The 18,745-nt window shown below is 71.8% G+C and overlaps 2 protein-coding genes across 2 annotated transcripts in view; both read right to left on the reverse strand.

The window, feature by feature from the left end:
• Positions 1-4,957: 4,957 nt before the first annotated feature.
• Positions 4,958-12,350, reverse strand: GRK2 (G protein-coupled receptor kinase 2). Its single transcript, XM_035539883.2, has 21 exons — positions 12,191-12,350; positions 11,918-11,994; positions 11,326-11,399; positions 10,907-11,008; positions 10,724-10,798; positions 10,202-10,263; positions 9,853-9,904; positions 9,487-9,578; positions 9,093-9,192; positions 8,902-8,980; positions 8,636-8,766; positions 8,207-8,301; positions 8,027-8,134; positions 7,879-7,945; positions 7,432-7,532; positions 7,271-7,337; positions 7,098-7,193; positions 6,840-7,002; positions 6,595-6,731; positions 6,274-6,387; positions 4,958-6,047 (listed from the first exon to the last, which is right to left on the reverse strand). The coding sequence occupies exons 1-21, from the start codon at positions 12,301-12,303 to the stop codon at positions 5,886-5,888; spliced, it is 2,067 nt and encodes a 688-aa protein (XP_035395776.1). The 5' UTR covers positions 12,304-12,350; the 3' UTR covers positions 4,958-5,885.
• A 798-nt stretch (positions 12,351-13,148) lies between these two features.
• The window catches only part of KDM2A (lysine demethylase 2A), a 46,359-nt gene continuing 40,762 nt past the window's right edge, over positions 13,149-18,745 (reverse strand). The window contains exons 18-22 of the mRNA XM_035539615.2: positions 17,672-18,384; positions 16,450-16,613; positions 15,961-16,119; positions 15,597-15,812; positions 13,149-15,406 (exon numbers count right to left, since the gene is read on the reverse strand). Of these exons, the coding sequence (XP_035395508.2) occupies positions 15,225-15,406; positions 15,597-15,812; positions 15,961-16,119; positions 16,450-16,613; positions 17,672-18,384 (1,434 nt within the window). The 3' untranslated portion in view covers positions 13,149-15,224. The remainder of the gene's footprint in view (positions 15,407-15,596; positions 15,813-15,960; positions 16,120-16,449; positions 16,614-17,671; positions 18,385-18,745) is intronic.

Here is an 18,745-nt window from a genome sequence, read left to right on the forward strand (position 1 = left end):
GGCGGCCGCGGCGCGCTCGCCCCGGCGCCCTGCTCCGGCGCGGGCCGATGGCCGGGCCGCCGGCCGCGCTCCGCGGCCGCGGCGAGCGCCGGCGCGCCCGCCGCGCGCCGCCCGCCGCGGCGGGGCGCCGCCGCCGCCGCCGGGCGGCGGCCCGGCGCGCCGCCCGCGGGGGGTCGCCGCGCGCGCGCGGCGCGGCGGCGGCCGCGCCCCGCCCGGGCCGCAGGCTCCCTCGGCGCGCCCGGCGCGGCCGCGCCGCGGCGGCGCCCCGGCCACGCCGCCGGCGCCAAGACGCGGCCCCCGCCGCCCGCGCGCCCCCGCCGCCCCGGCCCCGGCGCCGGGGCCGCCCGCGCCCCCGCCCGCGGCCGCCGCGGGCCCGGCGGCCGCCGCCCCGCGCCCCGGCGCGCCCGGCGCGCGGCCCCGCCCCCCGAGCGGGCGGCGCGCGGGGGCGCGCCGGCCCCCCCGGCGGCGGGCCCCCCGGGCCGCGGCCGGCGGCCCCGCGGCGGCGCGCCCCGCCCGCGGCGCGCGCGCCCGCGCGCGCGCGGGCGCCGCGCCGGCGGCCGGCCTCGGCGCCGGCCCGCCCCGCGGCCGCAACCGCGGGGGGCGGCGCCGCGCCGGCGGCCGCGGGCGCTCGCGCCCGCCCGCGCGTGGCCGCGCCCGCCCGGGGGCCGTGGCCGCCCGGGGGGCGGCGGGGCCGGCGCCCGGCCCGCGTCGTCGGTGGCGGCCGCGCCGCGCCGCGCCGGCCCGGCCGCGCGCTGGTCGCGCGTCCTCGGCCGCGGCTCCCGGCGCGCCCCGCGCTCGGCGCCGCGCCGCGCCGGCGGGCGCCCGCCGCGGCGCGCCCCCGGCGCCCCGGCCGGCGCGGCGGCGGCCGCGCGGCGCCCCCCGGCGCGGCCGGCGCCGCGGGCCCCCGCGCGGCACCGGCCGCGCCCGGGGGCGCCCTGCCCGCCCCGCCGCCGGCCGCCCGGGGCCCGGCCCGCCCCGGCCCCGCGCCGGCGCGGCGCCGGCCCCCGCGGCGCCGCGGGCGCGCTCGCGCCAGCGCCGGCCCCGGGCTCGCGCGGGCCGGACGCCGGGGCCCCGCCGGGCGCCGGGCGCCCGCGCCGCGCCGCGAGCGGCCGCGCGCGCGGCCGGGCGCGGCCGCGCCGCGCCGCGCCGCCGCGCCGGGCGCCGCCCCGACGCGGGGGGCCGGGGGCGCCGCGCCCGCGCCGCCGGCCCCCCCGCCGCGCGCGGCCCGCGCCTGCCCTCCCGCGCCCCCGCCGCCGCGCGCCGCGCCGCGGCGGCGCCGGGCCCGCGCCGGCGGCGGGCGCCGGGGGGCGCCCGCGGCCGCGGCGGGGCGAAGTCGGCGCCGGCGCGATGGCGGCATCGGGGCGATGCGGCGGGCCGCCGCCGGGCCCGCCCGGCAGCCGGCCGCGGCGCGCGAGGGCCCGCCCGGCGCCGCCCGGCCGCGCCGGGGCGGGCCGCGGGGCACGCGCGGCCGCGCGTGCGCCGCGCCCCGCCCGCCGCGCGGCCGGGCCCGCCTTCCCGGGGGCCGCGGTGCGGGCCCGCGCCCCGCGCGGCCCCGCGATAGGGCGCCGCGCGCCGCGCGGCGGGCGCCGCCGCGCGCCGGCGCGGGCGCGCGTACCGGGGGCCGCGGCCGCGCGGCGCGGGGCTGGCGCGCGCGCAGCCGCCGCCCGGGCCCGGCGCCGCGGGGGCCCGCGCGAGCCGCGGGCCCGGCGCGGGCGGCGCGGGCGCCCCGCGCCCGCTGCGCGCGCCCCGTTGGGGTGCGCGCCCGCGCGCCAGGCGGGGGCCGGAGCGCGGGAGGCCGGCGGGGCCGGCCCCCGCCGCCGCGCGCCCGCCGAGGTCGGCCCGGGGCGTGCGCGCGGCGGCGGGACGGCGCGCCCCCCGCGCCCCCCGCCGGCCGCGCCCTCCCCGCGCGCCCGCCCTGCCCCGCGCGCCGCGCGCGGCGCGCCCGCCCCGCCGGGCTCGCGCCGCCGCGCGCCCCGCGCGGGCGACCGCGCCAACGGCGCCCGCCGCGGCTGCCCCGTCACCCCGCAGGCGCCGGCACCCGGCCCGGCCGGAGGGCCGCGGACGCGCCGCCGGGGGGGCGCCCCGGCCGCGGCGCGCCGGCGCGCCGCCGCTGGGGGGGTCGCGGGGGCGCCGCGGCCCCGGGGGGTCCGGTCCGGAGAGGTGCCCGGCCCCTGGCTTGGGCCGCCGCGCCGCGGCGCCGGCGCGGCGCCGCGCCGCGCGGGCCGCGGGCAGGCCCGCCCGGGACACCGCGCCCGGGGGCCCCCCGCCGCCCGGCCGCGGCGCACCTTGGCCGGCGCCGCCGGCTGCCCGGGGCCGCCCGCGCCCGGCGCCAGCCCCGCCCCGACGGCCGGCGGCCGGTCGGGCGATCAGGCGGGCCGCCGGCCCGGCCCCCCCCGGGCGCCGCGGGGGGCGGCCCCGCCCGCGGCGCCGGCCCCGGCGCAAAGGCAATGGGCCTCGGTCGACGGCCGCGCGGGGCGGCGCGGGGCCGCCCGTCCCGCCCAGGCGGCGCCGGGCCCGCCCTGAGCGGCGCCATGGCGCCGCCAGCAAGCAGGCGGCGCCCGCGCAAGGCCCGGCCCGCGCCGGCGTCGCGGGAGCGCACCGGCGCCCGCGTCCACCGCCATCACCACTGCCCCCTCCCGCGCACGCGGGGGGGCCAGCGCCGCCCCCGAGCGCCCCACCGGAGGCCCCCGGCACGCGGGCGCGGAACGGCGGGCCGCGCCCGACGCCCCGCCCGGGCGCGCCGTGGGCAGCCGGCGTCGGCCGCGCGCCGGGATCCGGCGCGCGGGCGGCGCGGCGGCCGGCGGGCGCGCCCGGCGCTGGGCGGCCCTGGGGGGGGGGGGCGGCGAGGGCGCTCGCGCCCCGCCAACCCCGGTCGCCCCCGCGGCGCGGCGGCGGCCCCGGGGCCGGGCATGCGCTCGAAGGCGCGCCCGCCCGGGGCGGCGGCGCGGCCGCGGGCTTCCCGCGCGGCCCCGCGTCGCGGGCACGGCCGTCGGCCCCCGCAGCGCGCGCGCGGCGGACCGGCACCCGCGTCCAGGCAGCGCGCGGCGGGGGGCGTGCCCCGCTCGCGCCCGCCAGCCCCGGCCGGCGCCGCCGGCCGCCTCGTGCCTCCGCACGCGGCCGCCCGCCGCGCGGGGGGCGCTGGCCGGCCGCACGGCGGCCCCGGGGGCGGGGGGGGCGCGGGGCCCGGCCGCGGGCGGGGGGCGGCGGCGCCCCCGCGGCCCGCCGGGGCGGGGGCCCGCAGGGGGGGGCGCCGCCACGGGCGCCGCGCGCCGGCGGCGGGGGGGGCCGCGGGGGGGTCCTGGGGGCGGCGGGGGCCGGGGGCCCACGCCGCAGGGCCGGCCGCCGGCAGCGGCCCCCCGCGCGCCCGCCGCCCGAAGCCCAGCCCTGGGCGCGGGCGACGGGCGGGGCGGGCGCGGCGGCGCCCGGCGCCGCCCGGGCGGGCCGTACCCGCCGCAGCGCGCGCAGCGGGGCGGGGATCGGCGCGCGGCCGCCGTGTCGCCGCGGCTGGCCCGCGGCCGGCCGCCCCGGGGCGCGCGGCCGCCGCCGGCCCGCCGCGCGCTCGCGCCGCGGGCTGCGCCCGGCGCACGCCGGGCACCCGGCCGGCGCGCGCCGGGGCGGCGCCGGGGCGGCGCCCCGCGCCGGGTCGGCCCGGCGGCCCTCCCGGCCGCGGCGCCGGCGGCCCGCCGCGCGCCGGCCCGGCCGGTGGGGCCGCTTGGCGCCGCGCCGCGCGCGCGTTGCGCGCGGCCGCCGCGGCGCCCCGCGCGCCGGGGTCGGCGGGCGGACCCGGCCCCGCGGGGCCCCGCGCCGCGGGGCGGGCGGGGGCCGCGCGCCCGCCGCGTGCGCGCCGCCCGCGGGCCGGGCATCCGGGCGCCCCGTGCGCGCCCCGGGGGGCACGCAGCCGGGCGCGCGCCCGGGGCCGCCCCGCCCCCGGCCCGGCGCGCCGCCCCGGCCCGGGGGCCCCGCGCCGCGCCGCCTCCGGCCCCTGTCGGGGGGGGGGGGCGCCCGGCCGCGCGCCAACCGCCGGTCCCCGCGCCGGCCGGCGCCCGGCCCTGGCGCCCCCGGCGCGCCCCGGTCCCGCCGTGCCCCGGCACCCGCCGTCCCGGCCCTCCCCGCGCGCGCCGCGCGCCCAGCCCTGTCCCCCCAGCGCTCCCTGTCCCCCGGTGCCCCAGCACCCTGTCCCGGTGTCCCCGGTCCCGCCGGTGCCCGCAGCCTCCCCGTCTCCCCCCTCTCCCAGTCCCCAGAGCCACCCCAGCGCCTCCGGTCCCCTCCTATGCCGGAGCCCCCTCCCGCAGCTCCCAGCGCCCCGTCCCCGCCTGTCCCGGCGCTCCCCAGCGCCCTCCCGCCACCCCCGTGCCCGGTGCCCGCGGTGCGGAGCCTCTCGGTGTCCCCCCCCCCTCCCCCCCCCCCCCCCCGGACCCCTCGGCGCGGCGGCGGGAGCGCGGCGCCCACCGATCCGGAGCGCAGGGCGCTGTCCAGCGCCTGGTGCCGGTTGTGCCAGACGAGGCGGTGCAGCGGGAAGGTGTCGGCGGCCCGGGCCATCCCGACACCATGTCCCCGGGGGGGGGCCGCGCCGGGCCGGGCAGCGCGCGGGGGGACGGGCCGCAGCTCCGGGCCTGCCCGCAATGGCTGCGCGCGGGGGCGGCGGCGGCGGCGGCGCAGCGCGGCGGCGCGGGGCGGGGCCGGCACCGGGCACGGCGGCCGGGAGCACCGGGCCCGCAACCGGCACCGCGGAGCCGGCTCACGGCACCGGGCGCCGGGGCCGCGGGGGCCCGGCCCCAGCACCGCCCCCGGCTCCGGGACCCCCCTCCCCTCAAACCCCCCATCCCAGCGGGGGCCTCGGTGCCCCGGGGGCTCCCCCCCCCCGCCCCGGCCCGGCCCGGCGCCCCCCGGCGCCGCCTCGTCCCGTCCCGTCCCGTCCCGCCGGCGCCAGGCGCGCAGCCCCCGGGCGGGGAGCGGCCCAGGAACGCCGGCACAGCCGCGGTCACCCGGGGACAGCAGCCGGGCGGTGTTTTTCCACATCTTTATTATAAAAACTCTTTTTTTTTTTTTTTTTTTTTTTTTTTTTCCTCTCTCCGTTCTCACATCTCCGCTCATTAAAATCTCATTCACACCCAGACCCTGCCCGGCGTCCCCTCCCGCCGGCAGCCCCCGGAGCGCGGCGGCCGCAGACCAATATTTACAGATGCCACCAGGGCTGGGGGAAACGGGCGACGATGACACCCCGCCGCTGGGGACACGGGCAGCAAGGCGACAGCACGCAGAGGGGGGCCCCCCCGCTGCCCTCTCCTTGCCCACCCCCTGCCCGGGGGTGCCAGGGGTGCCCCCCACCCAGGGCACGGGGCGGCGGGAGGGGCAGGGGACCCATAGCACAGTATTTACAGGGGTCCCCTAGGCAAGCACGCACGCACTCACTCTCACGGGCACATCAAGGACTTGGCACCCACAGGATGGGCGCAAAAGGGCCAGGGCAAAGGCTACGGGTGAAGTGGGGGGAGGGGACAGGTCTTGACCTGTGTGGAGGGGGGGGCAGCCGCCCGCCCTGTTTGGCACACATGGCGGTGGTGAAGCAGGCACCAGGCTGGGGGCAGAGCAGCAGGCAGGGAGAAGGGCATGGGGCTACCTTCATCTCAGCTGGAGAGGTCACAGAGGACCGGGGGGACGCCGGGGAGACGTGCCGAGCACGGGCCACGCGGCCGGCACCAGCTCCCTGCTGGCGGCTGAGCCCCCTCCACGCCTGACCGCAGGGGTGCCTGGGCACAGGGCTGGATCTGGCACGGGGCATATCCCTGCAGTGCCTGGCCCAGGGATGACGAGGAGCAGGGGCACGTGGGAACCCAACCCAATAAATTAGAAGTGGGGTGGGAAGTGGGGAGGAGGGCGCGCGGTCAGAGCCCGTTGGCAGAGCGCTGGATGAACGGCACTTTGCTGAGCTCCACCACAGGCGAGCGGGGCTTGTTCTGCATGCGCGGCACTCGCTGCAGCAGCTGCTGGGCCTGGCGCTGGGCATCCCGCAGCTCCTTCCGCCACTGCACCAGCTCGGGGTCACTCTGTGGGGCAGGGCACAGGTCAGAGCGGGGCTCCCTACGGCGCCAGGGCTCAGGACTTGCCCCGGGCTTGCTAGCACCAAGCAAGGTGTGGTCAGTGCCCAGCCGAAGTGACTAGCCCCTCGCAGGGGATGGCTAGCAAGGGGCAGGAGGTGGCCAGCACCCAGGGGGCTGGCCAGTGACCCCCAGGGGACAGCCAGCCCGTGGGGGTGGCCCAGGGCACACTCACGTCACACTGCAGCACGAACTGCTTGCCGCCGCGGATGCGGAGCAGGATGCACTTGCGCTCCTTCACCTGCGTCTCCTCCACCGAGTCGATCTCCTCCATGGTGAGCAGAGACTGCTGGGGAGACAGGTTCAGCCCGGCCCCCAATCCCTACACCCACGCCGAGCCCCCCACGTCCCCGTGCACCCTCTACCCCTCACAGTGCCGTGCATGTTTGTGCACATCCCACTGCCTTGAGTCCCTGCGTCCAAGCACGCGCTGACGTCCACCAGCTGCACCCTGCACAGCTCGCCCCGTGCCCCCCCTCGCCCCTGCCCGCCTTACCGGCGACTCGCCCTCCCCACGCCACTCCAGGCGGTTGGGAAAGAGGTAGAAGTAGCGGCGCTGCCACTGTGTCAAGAAGGGGTTGCCCAGCTTGGACATGTACCCGTGCATGATGCAGTCCTTGCCCATGGCATAGTCTGTCTCCACAGCACCAGGGGACAGAGTGTCAGCGCTGGGACCGCCCAGGCAGAGCCAGAGGCTGGCAGAGGCACCGGGGGACCCAGAGAACACCCGGCCCCACTCACCCTCCTCATGTCCCAGCTGCTTGTTCTTGGCTTTCTTGCGAGCCTCCAGCTTGTCAGTGTCAGCGTTGACAGCGTCAAAGACCGTCTCTGTCACCTCCTGTTGCCACCGCTCTGAGATGGTGAGCGGGAAGTTGCGGTACAGCTCCTGGTCGCTCTCTAGCAGCTGGCAGGGAGGCACAGGGTCAGGGCCAGGCCCCCACCCTGGCCCCCTGCACTTGGGCAGCAGCCGGCAGCAGCCCAGCCCCGCCGCCCCAGTACCTTGATACCCTTCGTGTCCTCCTCATCAAAGGAGCCGATGTCGAAGGCGTCAGCTGCGTTCACCTCACCCCGGGGTGGGATCAGGGGTGGTGGGTACTGCAGGTGGGAGAGGGGGTGTCCAAGGGGTGCCTTCCTGGGCCCCCCTACCCTTGCCCCTGTGCTGTGCCCCTCACCTTCTGCAGGAAAACCATTTGCCAGTCCACACCCTTGAAGAAGGGCTCCTCCTTCACCTCCTGAGCCCTGAGGAGCAAGGAGGGGTGAGCGCTGTGGATCCCCCGGGGGCTGCGGTGTGGCTGCAGTGGGACCCTTCTTCCCTGTGCCCACCGGGACTCACCCACGCCCCATGCAGCCCAGCCGCCGGTTGACGTCCCGCTGCAGCAACCCTTCGAGCAGGGAACGCAGCTCAGGGGAGAAGGAGTCGGGCAGCTCGATGGCCTGCGGGCGAGGGCACGGCTGCTCACACCTGCACAAGCGTGTGAGGGCACGCAAGCACCATGGCATACATGTGCGTGGCACCGAGACATGAAGAGTCAGGCATGTGTGTGCACACAGACCTACACGCGCCCAGGATGTTCTGGCACACAGAGGTGCACGCACTGACGTGTGCGTATGGTTACAGGTGCCCGTGCACACACACCCAGCTATGTGGAAACACGTCATTCTGCACACACACGCACGGAGACGGCACCAACACGCACTCTGAGAGCTGCTCACCCCCCAGGGGACCCTCTGTCCCCACCTCCCTCCGGGCCAAACCCGATGCCCAGTGCCCTGCACTCACCATGGTGAGGGTCATGCGATCGATCTCATGCTTGTCCTTTGTCTTGTGCTGCCGGAAGGGGCTGTGCCTGTGGTCACAGGGAGTGGGGCTCAGCGCTGCCCCTGGATCTGCCCCCTGCTCCCCTCACCCCCCGTGCCCGTGCACTCACCCCCGGAGCAGCTTGAAGAGCATGCAGCCTAGCGAGAACCAGTCGGCGCTGCTGTCGTAGGCCACTCCTTTCTGCAGCACCTCGGGGGCCATGTAGCCGTGGGTGCCCCTGGAGGCACAGAGCGGGGTCAGGGGCTGTGCCGGCAGGCAGGGGGGGCGGGTGGTGCGTGGGCACACTCACACGCTGGCGTGGGGCTTCTTCTTGGAGAAGTCGCAGGCCAGGCCCAGGTCTGAGATGCGGACGTGCCCAAACTCGTCCAGGAGGATGTTTGCCGGCTGCCGGGACACAGTGCTGCCCCTGAGCCTGAGCCCTGCCCGCAGGCACGGGTGGCAACCAAGCCAGGCTGCCCACGCGTATCAGGCTGGGGCTGGGCCCTAGGCGCCTGCAGGACCTGCAAGCACCCGCTGAGGTCCCCAGGGTGCCCACGGGGTTTCAAGGGTGCCCATAGTGCCCAGGGGCTTCCTGCTGGGATGGGAGTGTCCGTGGGACCTGGGGCTGCCCATGGGGTCCAAGGGCTGCTGCAGGGTCAGGGGTCTCTACGGGGCCTGGGGACATCAGAGGGGCCTCCTGATGCCTGCAGGGTCCATGGGTGCCCATGGGGACGGTCACCTTGAGGTCACGGTACACCACAAAGCGGCTGTGCATGTGCTCCAGACCCAGGATGATCTCAGCTGCATAGAACCGCATCTCTGCCTCCGAGAAGACACCGTGCTGGGAGAGGTGATAATGCAGGTCCCCCCCTGCGGTAAGGGGGATCAGTTGTCACTCCAGCACTGCCCTCTGTTCTCCCAGGGATGCCCAAGCAAGCAATTTCAAGACAGGGGCTCAAGGGAATCACAGCCCTGCGGGACAGGGAGTAGCCACGGGCCTCTCACCGTTCATGAGGTCGAGGATGAAGCTGAGCTTGTCAGGCGTGTGGAAGGCATACGACATACACACGATGAACGGGCAGTCCTGGCACGAGAGATGGGGTCAGGCAGCGCTGGCGGTGCCCCAGGAGCACCCCTCTCGCTGCCTCCACCTGTGACCAGGGTGCCAGCCTGGTCCCACGCCCGAGTCCCCTCACCCCGGTGCTGACGAGGGACAACATGATGCGCTCGTTGAGGGCCAGGGTCTCGCCCTGCTTCATCTTGATGCGCTTCTTGTCCAAACACTTCATGGCGTACCTGGGGGACAAAGGGTCCCTGCAGGGTCCTGCTGCTGCTCATGGCCGTGGCGCCTCGCCCTCAACGCTGCGTCCCTGTGCCGCCAGCACCCACGGCTACGTCACCGCACCCAGCTCCCGCCCACAGCCACCATGACGTCCCCGTGACGTCCCCGTGTCTCCAGGAGAGCTGCAGCCATGGCGACACTGCTGCAACCCCTAACACCTATTGTCACGGCAACGCCACCGCATCCCCCACCCCGGCCCTCCCGCGGGACCACGGCCTCACAGGCAGGACCCCCTGTCCCCCCGTTACATTTTGCCCGTGTCTGCTTTCCGGCAGCCGTAGACCTCCCCGAAGCCACCACGGCCAATGATGCGGTGAACGCTGAAGTCGTTCATGGTGAGCTGGAGTGGACAAGAAAGAGGCGAGGGTCACCCCTGAGCACCCACATGGTGTGTCCCGGGGGGGCTGTCCCACACACTGTCTCAGCTTCCCCAGGGAAGGAATGTGAACACCCACAAGGGTGAGTGCGGGAGCACCGCCAGCACCCGTGGGAGTGACAGCCCAGGGGGTGCGAGGGTGCCCCTGCCCTGCGTGGTGCCCATCTGAGAGCCACGGCAGCAGCCTCCTCCCCGGCACCCACATCCCCTCTCCAGCAGCACATGGATCCCTGCTCACATGGATGTTCAGCTCCACGTTCTTCCACTGGCAGAACCGCGTGAACTTGTCACTGCAACGAAGCACAGAGAGGGCGAGAGTGAGGGACCCCTGCGGAGACCTCCCGAGACCCATCGCAGAGCAGCGGGACCCCTGGCACTCGTCTGGAGGCAGGTGGGACCCTCGTCTGGGGACACAGACCTCAGGCCAGACCTGGAGATGACGAGCCCTGAGTCCCTGGCCTGGGGACCAACACCCGTGGAGCTCCTAACTAAAAAGGGGGCCCTGACCCACCCCAAGGCTGGGAGACCCTCGTCCCTAGTGGGACAGGACCTACCCTGGTCCCCAAGGGGCTGCGTGCCCGTCTCACCTCTCGATGAATTTCTGGAAGATGCCCCCACGCAGGTTCTGGCAGATCTCCTCAATGTAGGGCTGGGGGACACAGGAGTCAGTGCTGCGTCCCCAGTGCCACCCGTACCCCTTAGTCCCATCGTTACCTGGGGTATCCTTCCCTGCCCCCTGATTTCTCACATCCCCGCTGCCACCTCCTGCCACCCAGGGTCACCCGTGTCTCTGAGGACCCCATCCTTGGGGATCCTCATCACTGCCAGCCTCTGCGGACCCCACTGCTACCCCTGGTCACCTCTACACCTGCTGTCTCCACCGCAACCCTCTGAGGAGTCCCCTTGTTAATTCCAACCCCAAGTGACCCGACAGAACCCCACGGGGACCCCCAGGAACCCCCCTCATTTACCCCCTCCCATCAGCATCCCTCAGGGTCCTCGCACCTTCTGGGGTTCCCCCAGCCCCCAGGGGCCCCTGTCGCCACCAGCCTCCCATAAGGATTAACCAAAGGTGGCAGGGCCCCCTCTCTGTCCCCAGCGATGCCCACCTGGAAGAGGTCTGGGGGCACCTGCTTCTTGCTCAGGCGGCTCTGGACATGTTCCGTGGCACTCTTGGAGAAGGGCTGTGCGGCCAGACAAGACTGCGTCACCCCAGGAAGACGGGATGGGGGCGCAGGGCCCGCACAGGGCTGCACAAACGAGGGTGTAATTCCCCACAACACGGCACGTACGTGGGAGCAGGCCAGCAGCTCCTTCATGATGTAATGGTCAAAGATGTGGCGGCTCCGGGAGGCTCGCTCCTCCTCCGAGTCCAGCTTTTCGTACTTCTTGATCTGGTGAGGGCACAGATCCCATGGCACAGCGCTCCCCAGACTGCACCGCCACGGGGCTCAGCCCCACGCGGGGCACGCACAGCCCACCGCGGGGAGTGCCCAGGGTCCAGCATGCTGGGAAACACAACCCCAGCCCCACCGGGTACCGCATCCTGCTGGCTGGCACCCACGGTTACCAGGTCCCGGGGCATCACCTCCCAGGGGCCCAGGGCACCGTCTCCCTTGGGTGCCCCGGGCACACCATACCGGTGGGGTCTGCAGGCCCTGAGTCGCACTCCCGGCCCCCTCCTGCCCCCGGGACGGGTCCCCCATCGCACCTCCTCGTAAAACTCCATCAGGGGCTTGGCCTCCTCCGCCTGGTTGAGGGCAAAGTCCCGGAACAGCAGGTACCCTGGTGGGGGCAGAGCCACGGTGTGAGAGGTGCCTGCCCCGCTCTGTGCCCCCCCAGGCCAAGGGATGAAGGTGGCTGCCCTGGGCAGGAGAAGCGGCCCGGGGTTTGTCAGGGCGACGCAGCGAGGTGAGGGCGAGAAGCGGCACGGGGAGCAGCGCGGGACCATAGGGCAGCAGGAGGCAGGGGGGGGCAGCGGGTGGGTTGGTGCCGCGGGGCGGATGTGGCGGAAACCACCAGAGCTGCCGGGAGGAAGCGAGAGGCGCTTCCTGCCCCGGACGGTTAGCGCCAGCGCTGGGGGAAGTGACAGGGAGGGGGAAGTGGTGTGTGTGTGTGTGGGGGGGGGGGACGCCACCCGGCCCCAGGGCCCCGCAGCCCCAGGGGCAGGGGGCGACGGGCACAGCCGCCGCCGCTGCTGCTGCTGCTGCTGCCGCCAGCCCAGCCCCAGCCCCAGCCCCAGCCCGAACAGCAGCGCCGTGCCCGCGGGCGCTGCTCCCCGTGCCCCCCGTGCCCCCACTCACCGATCTTCTGCGCGAAGATCTTGTCGAACGTCAGCTCGCCCCGGTCCTCCAGGTACTTCTGCATGACGCTGCGGATGCTGGCAGACACCGGCGGCTCAGCACCCCGCCCGGCACCCGCCCCGCTCCCCGCGGCCCCCGCGGCCCCCGCGCCCGCCCCGTTCCCAGCGCGCCGCTCCCCCGCCCCGGTGCTGCCGGGCACCGCGCACCGGCGGCTGCCGGACCCCGCGGGGCGGGGCGGGGCCGGGCCGGGCCGTGCCGGGCGGCGGCGCTCACCTGGGCTCGGGCAGCAGGATGCGCTTGCTGGCGCGGGCGGCGGGCGCGGCGCGGCTCTTCTCCATGGCCATCAGGTAGCTCACGTCGGCCAGCACCGCCTCCAGGTCCGCCATCTTGCGCGGGGCCGCCCGCCGCGGCCGGCACCGGCCCGACCCCGCCGACCCGGAACCGGAACCGGGACCGAGACGGAACCGCCCGCACCCGGCCCGGCCCCGGCCCCGGTTCCGGCCCAACCCCACCCGGGCCGGGCCGGGCGGCGCGGGGGGGGGGGGGGGGGGGGGCCCGGCGGCGGCGCCTCGGCGGGGGCAGGGGGCAGGGGACGGCCTCGGCCCCGCGGGCGGGCGGGCGGCGGACGCGGCGCTGCCGCCCCAGGCCGGAGCGGGGCGGGGCGGGCCCGGTGCCGGTGTCGGTGCCCGGCCTCTTCCGCCCGCCCCACCCCCGGTGCGCGACGGGCGCGGGGGGGCGCCTGGGCGCAGCCGGGCCGCGGGGCCCTGCGGGAGGCGCCCGGTGCAGCCCGGCAGCCGCGGCCCCTCCGAGCCCGCCCGACTCGCGGAGAAACAAGGGGCAGAGCCGAGACGCCGGGTTTTGGTTTTTCTTGAAACTTTTTTATTCCAAAAAAATCCGCCCCCGAGAAACAAAATATTTCCCTTCGGAGGCTGGTATCTTCCCTCCCCCCGCCAACGTCGCTCCCCTACCTGTGGTAATATGTCATGAGCAAAGATCCTCTCTAAGACCAGTATCGGAGAATGCTTATAAAGGAAGAAAAGAAAACCAAAACGAACAAAACAGAAGGAAAACGACAACAAAAAAAAAGGCCAACTAGCTCCCCTCCCTCTGCCCCCAGACCAGAAACCCCCCAGCCCGAGCCATACCAACTGAGAGAGCGTAAGACTGGGTTTGCTTTTACCCTTAATGCTTACATTTAATTTTAAAGCACAAACATCAGAGATGGACTCTAAATCGCCAACAAAAAATATATATTTACAATATTTCTCCGGGGGTGGGGGGAAGAGGGAGGGGATTGAAACAGAACAAAAACACAACCAAATCCTTAAACAATAGTGACTTTTCTTGCAGGACTTGTCTTTAGGGAGCAGTCTGGGTTGGTTTTAAATCACTAAGTGATTTTATATATATAATTCTCTTTTTCTTCCTTGTGGATTTTCACCCCCCTGCCCACCAAGGGGGCTGGGGTGCCCCATGGGTGACGAAGGTCACAGCTGGAGTCCCTGCAGCTGGGGCTCCCCGTGCCGCCCCCAGCTGCCAGCTCCTTCTAAGCTCGGCCCCACCTCTCTTCCTTCTCACGGCAAAACTCAAAATCAATCCAAAGGAAAAAGAAAAACTTTGATTCTTCCGATGTCTTTCACAGGAGCCACCGCCAGGAGAGACTCAGGGGAGAGGTCTCTGCTGCCTGGCCGTGACTGGGTGCCGGCTCTCCCATCCTCCTCTTGCCTGGGCTGGTTTCTGCTCAAAGCCCTCCGGGTTTGAAGTGGCAAAGCCCCCCCGTCCCATGGCAGCCACCGCCGTGCCTCCCTCCACCCGACGGCCAGGGAGCAGCTCCAGCCGGGAGCGGGGCTGCCTCTCCTCCCTTATTGCTTCTGCGGCAGCGGGGGGCTGCCTGCCCGATCCCTACCCCTCGGCGCTCCTCAGGGCTGGGGAGCGGAGGCACACAGGGGCTGCTTTGTGCTGGCTGCACACACCGCAAGGGGGGAGGCATCCAGGCACCAGGGAGATGGGGAATGTCCAGGCACAGGCAGGGCAGGGAGGGAATGAAAATAGTGACCCAAAAGAAGATTCCAACCTTTTTTCATCTCTTGCTTTTTTTTTTTTTTTGGATTTTTTTTGCCTTTTTTTTGTGGTGTTTTTTTTTTCTTTTTTTTTTTTTTTTAAAGTGCAAAAAGCTCTCTGCTGCCCTAGAGAGAGGTTCTTTGGACCAACCATTCATTGCAAAGGAAAAACGGCAGCTAAAATGGGGTGGGGGAAGGAGAGGACAATGCAATAGGGCATTTGTGCCAGTTCAGTCCCAGGCTGAAATGCCCTGGGCAGACAGAGCAGCTGTTGCCCCTCTGGCTGTTGCGGCCCCAGAGTGCTTCGTGATTCTGGGCCGCGCGCAGGGAGCTGGCGAGGAAGAGGAGGCAGCTCCTGTCCCCCCCAATGTGCTCACTCACCCTCAGATGCTGCTTTGTGTCCTCCCTGAGCTCTGATGTACCTGTTGTTTCTCTCCCCTGCTTCCAGCCAGTGCCCAGCCCCAGCCCTCGCCTCAGCGCGGGGCTGCCTTGGGACACACAGTGCTCCAAGAAAGCTGGCACCGCCCCGGCGTGGAAGCGCTCTGTCCCCAGCCTCGCCCCCTGGGGCAGGGGGAGAACGGCCCATAGAGCCTCTGCTTCCAGCCCTGGGGCTGGAGAAGCCGCTATACCCTGGCTGCAGAGCTCCTGCCCTTGACACCAAAAGAGCCACCCAGACGCACAAGAGCGGGGGAGGAGGAGGGGACTCAACCACAGCCCCTGCAGTCAGACGAGGAAAACCGTAATTAATGGGGCTGAGAGAGCAGGGCGAGCAACGAGCTGGTGGTGGCACAGACAGGGAGGGGTTGTTCCAGCTCCGCTCCCTCTTCCTTGGAGAGACCTTGACCCTCGAGCTTTGTGCTAACAGGGAAGTGACAAGTGTTTCAAGGCAAGGAGATGGCAGGGAGGAAGGGAAAAGCAGGGGGAAGAGGGTGCCCCGTTTCTCTGCACAGAGATCTCTATGACAACCTCCACCTTAAGAGCGGCTAGCCTCCATGCCGAGGCTCCCTGCCATTTGCCCATTCCTCCTCTGGTACTGGCCAGCCTGGTGGGACATCTTCATCGGTGGAAGTCCCAGGGGGAGAAGGAGGAAGGACGGTGGAACGAGGCCAGCAACGGCCCTGCCTGCCAAGTCAGGTGGGAGGCAACAGCAGGACACAGAGGGCAAGGTGGGGATGTGGAGGAGCGGCTCTCCAAGAGGGGTGGGTTGGGCTCTTATCCTTCTCCTCAGTCTGCCTGGGGGAGGGTCTCTAGCTGATTTTTTGGATCAGCTTCTCATCGGACAGGCAGTAGAGGCTGTTGATGGACAGGTCCGAGATGAAGTGCTCACAGGCTTTGCGGGTGATCTGTTTGCAACCTCGCAGGTCAATTAGAGTGACGTTGGAGATGCGGCGCAGGTACAGCAAGGCCTGATCCGTCAGCTTATTGCAGCCTGCGGGGAGACGAGAAGAAAGGTGAGCTGCGACGCCTCCGCGAAGCTGGCACTGAGCTCTCACGTCAGGTTGGCAAGGCAGGTGGGGAGGAGGAAGCCACTTTGTGATGGCAAGCCCAGCCAGCCAGGCTGCCCTCAGCCCAGCAGGGCCGGGGAGGCCAGCCTCGGCCAGCCAGAGCAGCGTACCCACCTGCCATGTTGAGCTCGGTGAGGGAGTTGCGTGTGGAGGAACCCACAGCCGTGAGGAGGTTGGCTGACTGGTCTGTAAGGTGGTTGCAGTGGCTGAGGTCGAGGCGGGAGAGCAGGGGCATGTGGCGGATGATCAGCCGCAGCGTGGCGTCGGTGATGTCCAGGCCGGCGAGCCGGAAGTCGATCATGTTGCGGAGTTTGCTGCGATTGTCCTGACCTGCAAAGGGAGGGGAGAAGCTGAGCACAGACACGCAGCGCTCTTCCCTGCTGGGCTGGGACGTTCCAGATCCAGCATTGCCTGCCCTGCGCCCAAGCGTGTCACCCTCCTCCGGCTTGGTTGCCCCTGCCCTGCGGCAGCAGCTTACTGGGTTTGTCTGTTGGAGGCGTGAGCAAGTCCCGGATCTGAGGGTCCTTGATTCCTACTGCCCACCGAAGATCGAGGGTCCTGAGAAGGGGGCAGCTGGAGGTACTGAGAGCACAGACTGCAGACCAGGAACAGCCCGCCAAGATGAGGTCTTTCAAGCCTGCCGGGAGAGGTAACAAGTCAGCTGGGCTTTGCCTACTCCGAGGTATCTCAAGTCACAACCCTTTCGCCAGGCGCAGGAGGAAGCGGCTCCCCTCCCTGCCTGGGGTGGGACGTGGAGCCACGCTCCATGCAGGAGCGGTTAGAACAGCCACAGGAAACCACATCCCTATCAGCTACTCCCCAGGCGATAGGATCCAGATGCCCAGGGGTTCTCCCACTGGTGGGTGCCAGGGTTGCAGAGCTCATCTCTCAGTGTGGTCCAGCTGTTGGGAAGCCTCAGCGCCAGCTGGTGGCAGGGGCAAGGAACCCCTCGCTGGCCCACACTCACCTGGCAGCCTGTTGACGAGCCACGTAAGCTGTTTTTTGGAGATATTGGTCCAGCTGAGGTCAAGGCTGACTGGCTGTCTTTTGATGATGCCGCTCAGTGCCTGGGGGGTGATGGACTTGCACCTGCTCAAATCTATCTTTGTCCACAATCTCTTGTCACAGCACCTGGGGACGAGCACAAGGTTGAAAGTTGAATCCAGAGAGCACTGTGGTCTGAGAGGCCATAAATCCGGGAGGACCCCGGACCTGGCACAGCCCCGGCTGCAGCACAAAGCCGTTCTTCCTGATTTGTCAGGGTTCCCCAGACACATGGCGGTGTGTGGCCACCCAGGGATGCCCGAACAGCCCCAGCAGCGTTTTGCTGCCACGTAACAAGACTCCACATGGCAGCTGCCAGCCTGCTTACTCCCTCCTGGGTGCTCCCCTGCTGGGGCAAGTATCTTCAGCCTCCCTGCTCCCAGCAGGCAAAATGCTCAGCCTGGTCCCACCCCATGGCCTTGGCAACGCTCTCTGCTTCACCAGGAGCCACAGGAGAGCTTGGATGTGGCACAAACTATTTCTCTCTCACAGGAGCCCTGAGGACCCAGTGCATTCCCTGCCTCCGGAGCTGCCACACCGGCGGCAGGGGAGGGGACGCTCTCCTCCCGCTGCCACGGCATACCATGCCTGCCGATCAAAGCGGGACAGCCCCTTCCCGCCGAGCCATTCCCACTGCTCAGCAGTTAGAAGCCTCCCAGCTCCCCATCCCCATCTGTTCCCAAGCCCTCCATCCACAGCTGTCCCACTGCCAGCATTGTCTTCAGGCCTGCGCCCCCCGAGGCGCTTCCAGGCAGCAAACCCATCTCTGCCTCAGCCTGCGCTGTGGGGCCGGGAAGGGCAAGGACCGTGCAGGGCAGTGGGAGAGGAGAGGGCGTTAACACCTCGCCAGGACACGATGGGGGACACAGGTGACACCCTGCGACCATCTTCGGACAAACGGGACAGGAGGAAGGCGCTAGAGGGGGACAGTCAAGACCAACACACATGTGGAAGGGGCAGCAGGGCTGCCACAGGGCCCAAAGGTGATGTTGCCCAGCAAAGACCAATGATGGGGAGGGGAGGGAGGGCACCAGCAGTGCAGGAAGCAGGACGCCACCCCCCTTCCTCTCTCCGGCTGCCTGTTAGGATCAGGACACGAGTGGCCCAGGTGGCGCTGCCCCTGCCCGTTGCGCTGCCACACTCACCACTTGTACCAGGTCTTGCACACCCGCATGCACTCGCAGAGCTCCCTGCGAGTGAGGTAGCGGAAGACGGACATCCAGACCTCGCGCTGCATCCAGCTCTCCTCGCCCTCCTGTGCCCGGCCCCCTCTGCCATTGAGGCGGGCCACCCCCCCCTCCTCCGCGTTCTCGTCGTCTTCATCGTCCTCCTCCTCGTCTTCCTCGGCAGCCACCTCCTCCTCCCCACCGCCCCGTGGGGGCATCCTGGCAGGTGCGTGGCGCATGACCACGCGGGGAGAGTGCTGCAGGTTGGCGGAGGAGGCTGTGATGGCTTGCAGCTTGGGGACGATAGAAGTGCCATGGACGTCTTTGGTGGGGCGCTGGAGCGTCACGGTGAGGTAGGAGCCGTGCAGCTTGGCCTTCTCCACCTCCGACAGCTCCTTCTTGCCGCTGGGGTTGTTTTCCTTCTCCCGCACCATGGTTCGCTCGGTGGCCTGGAGCCGCAGCAGCTGCCGCCGCTTGAAGCGCTCATCCCTGCTGGCGCTGTGGTGGTCACTGGGGCCGGCCCCTGGGGACGAACGTGTCACCATGCCTCGTGGAGATGCCGGGTCATGGATCAGCTGCAGCATGGGGGTGGGCGAGTTGGGTGGAGGGGTGAGGGGCTCCTCGCAGCTCCGCAGGGGCCGCAGCACTTTGGCTTGCGCCGTGTCATCATCGCTCTCCTCTACTTTGCGCTTCTGCAGGGAAGTGGGACAGACGGCGAGTTAGCAGGGGTGGGGCCACACCAGACCTGGGGAACACGCGCCTGCCCTCCTCCTCTTCCACTCACACCAGCAACCAACATCTCCACCCCTCACAGAAGCAGTGTCCTCTGAGGTTGGGGTAGCCCCCACTCTGTGCCTAACGGTCAGTCCCCTACCTCTTGCAGCAGAGACTCCCCGGATCACAGCACAAGACACTGTGGGGACAAGGGGTGCTCATCACGCCCACCTGAAGTGCCGGGGGACCCAGGAGCCACTCAGATGTGCACCCCAAGCATGCACATCACCCAGAACGTGAAGGTGCTGCAGCCTCCCCCAGCCTGGCTTGCCTTGGCTG

This window comes from Cygnus atratus, chromosome 5 (genome assembly GCF_013377495.2).
Source record: "Cygnus atratus isolate AKBS03 ecotype Queensland, Australia chromosome 5, CAtr_DNAZoo_HiC_assembly, whole genome shotgun sequence".
Classification (NCBI taxonomy): Eukaryota; Metazoa; Chordata; class Aves; order Anseriformes; family Anatidae; genus Cygnus; species Cygnus atratus.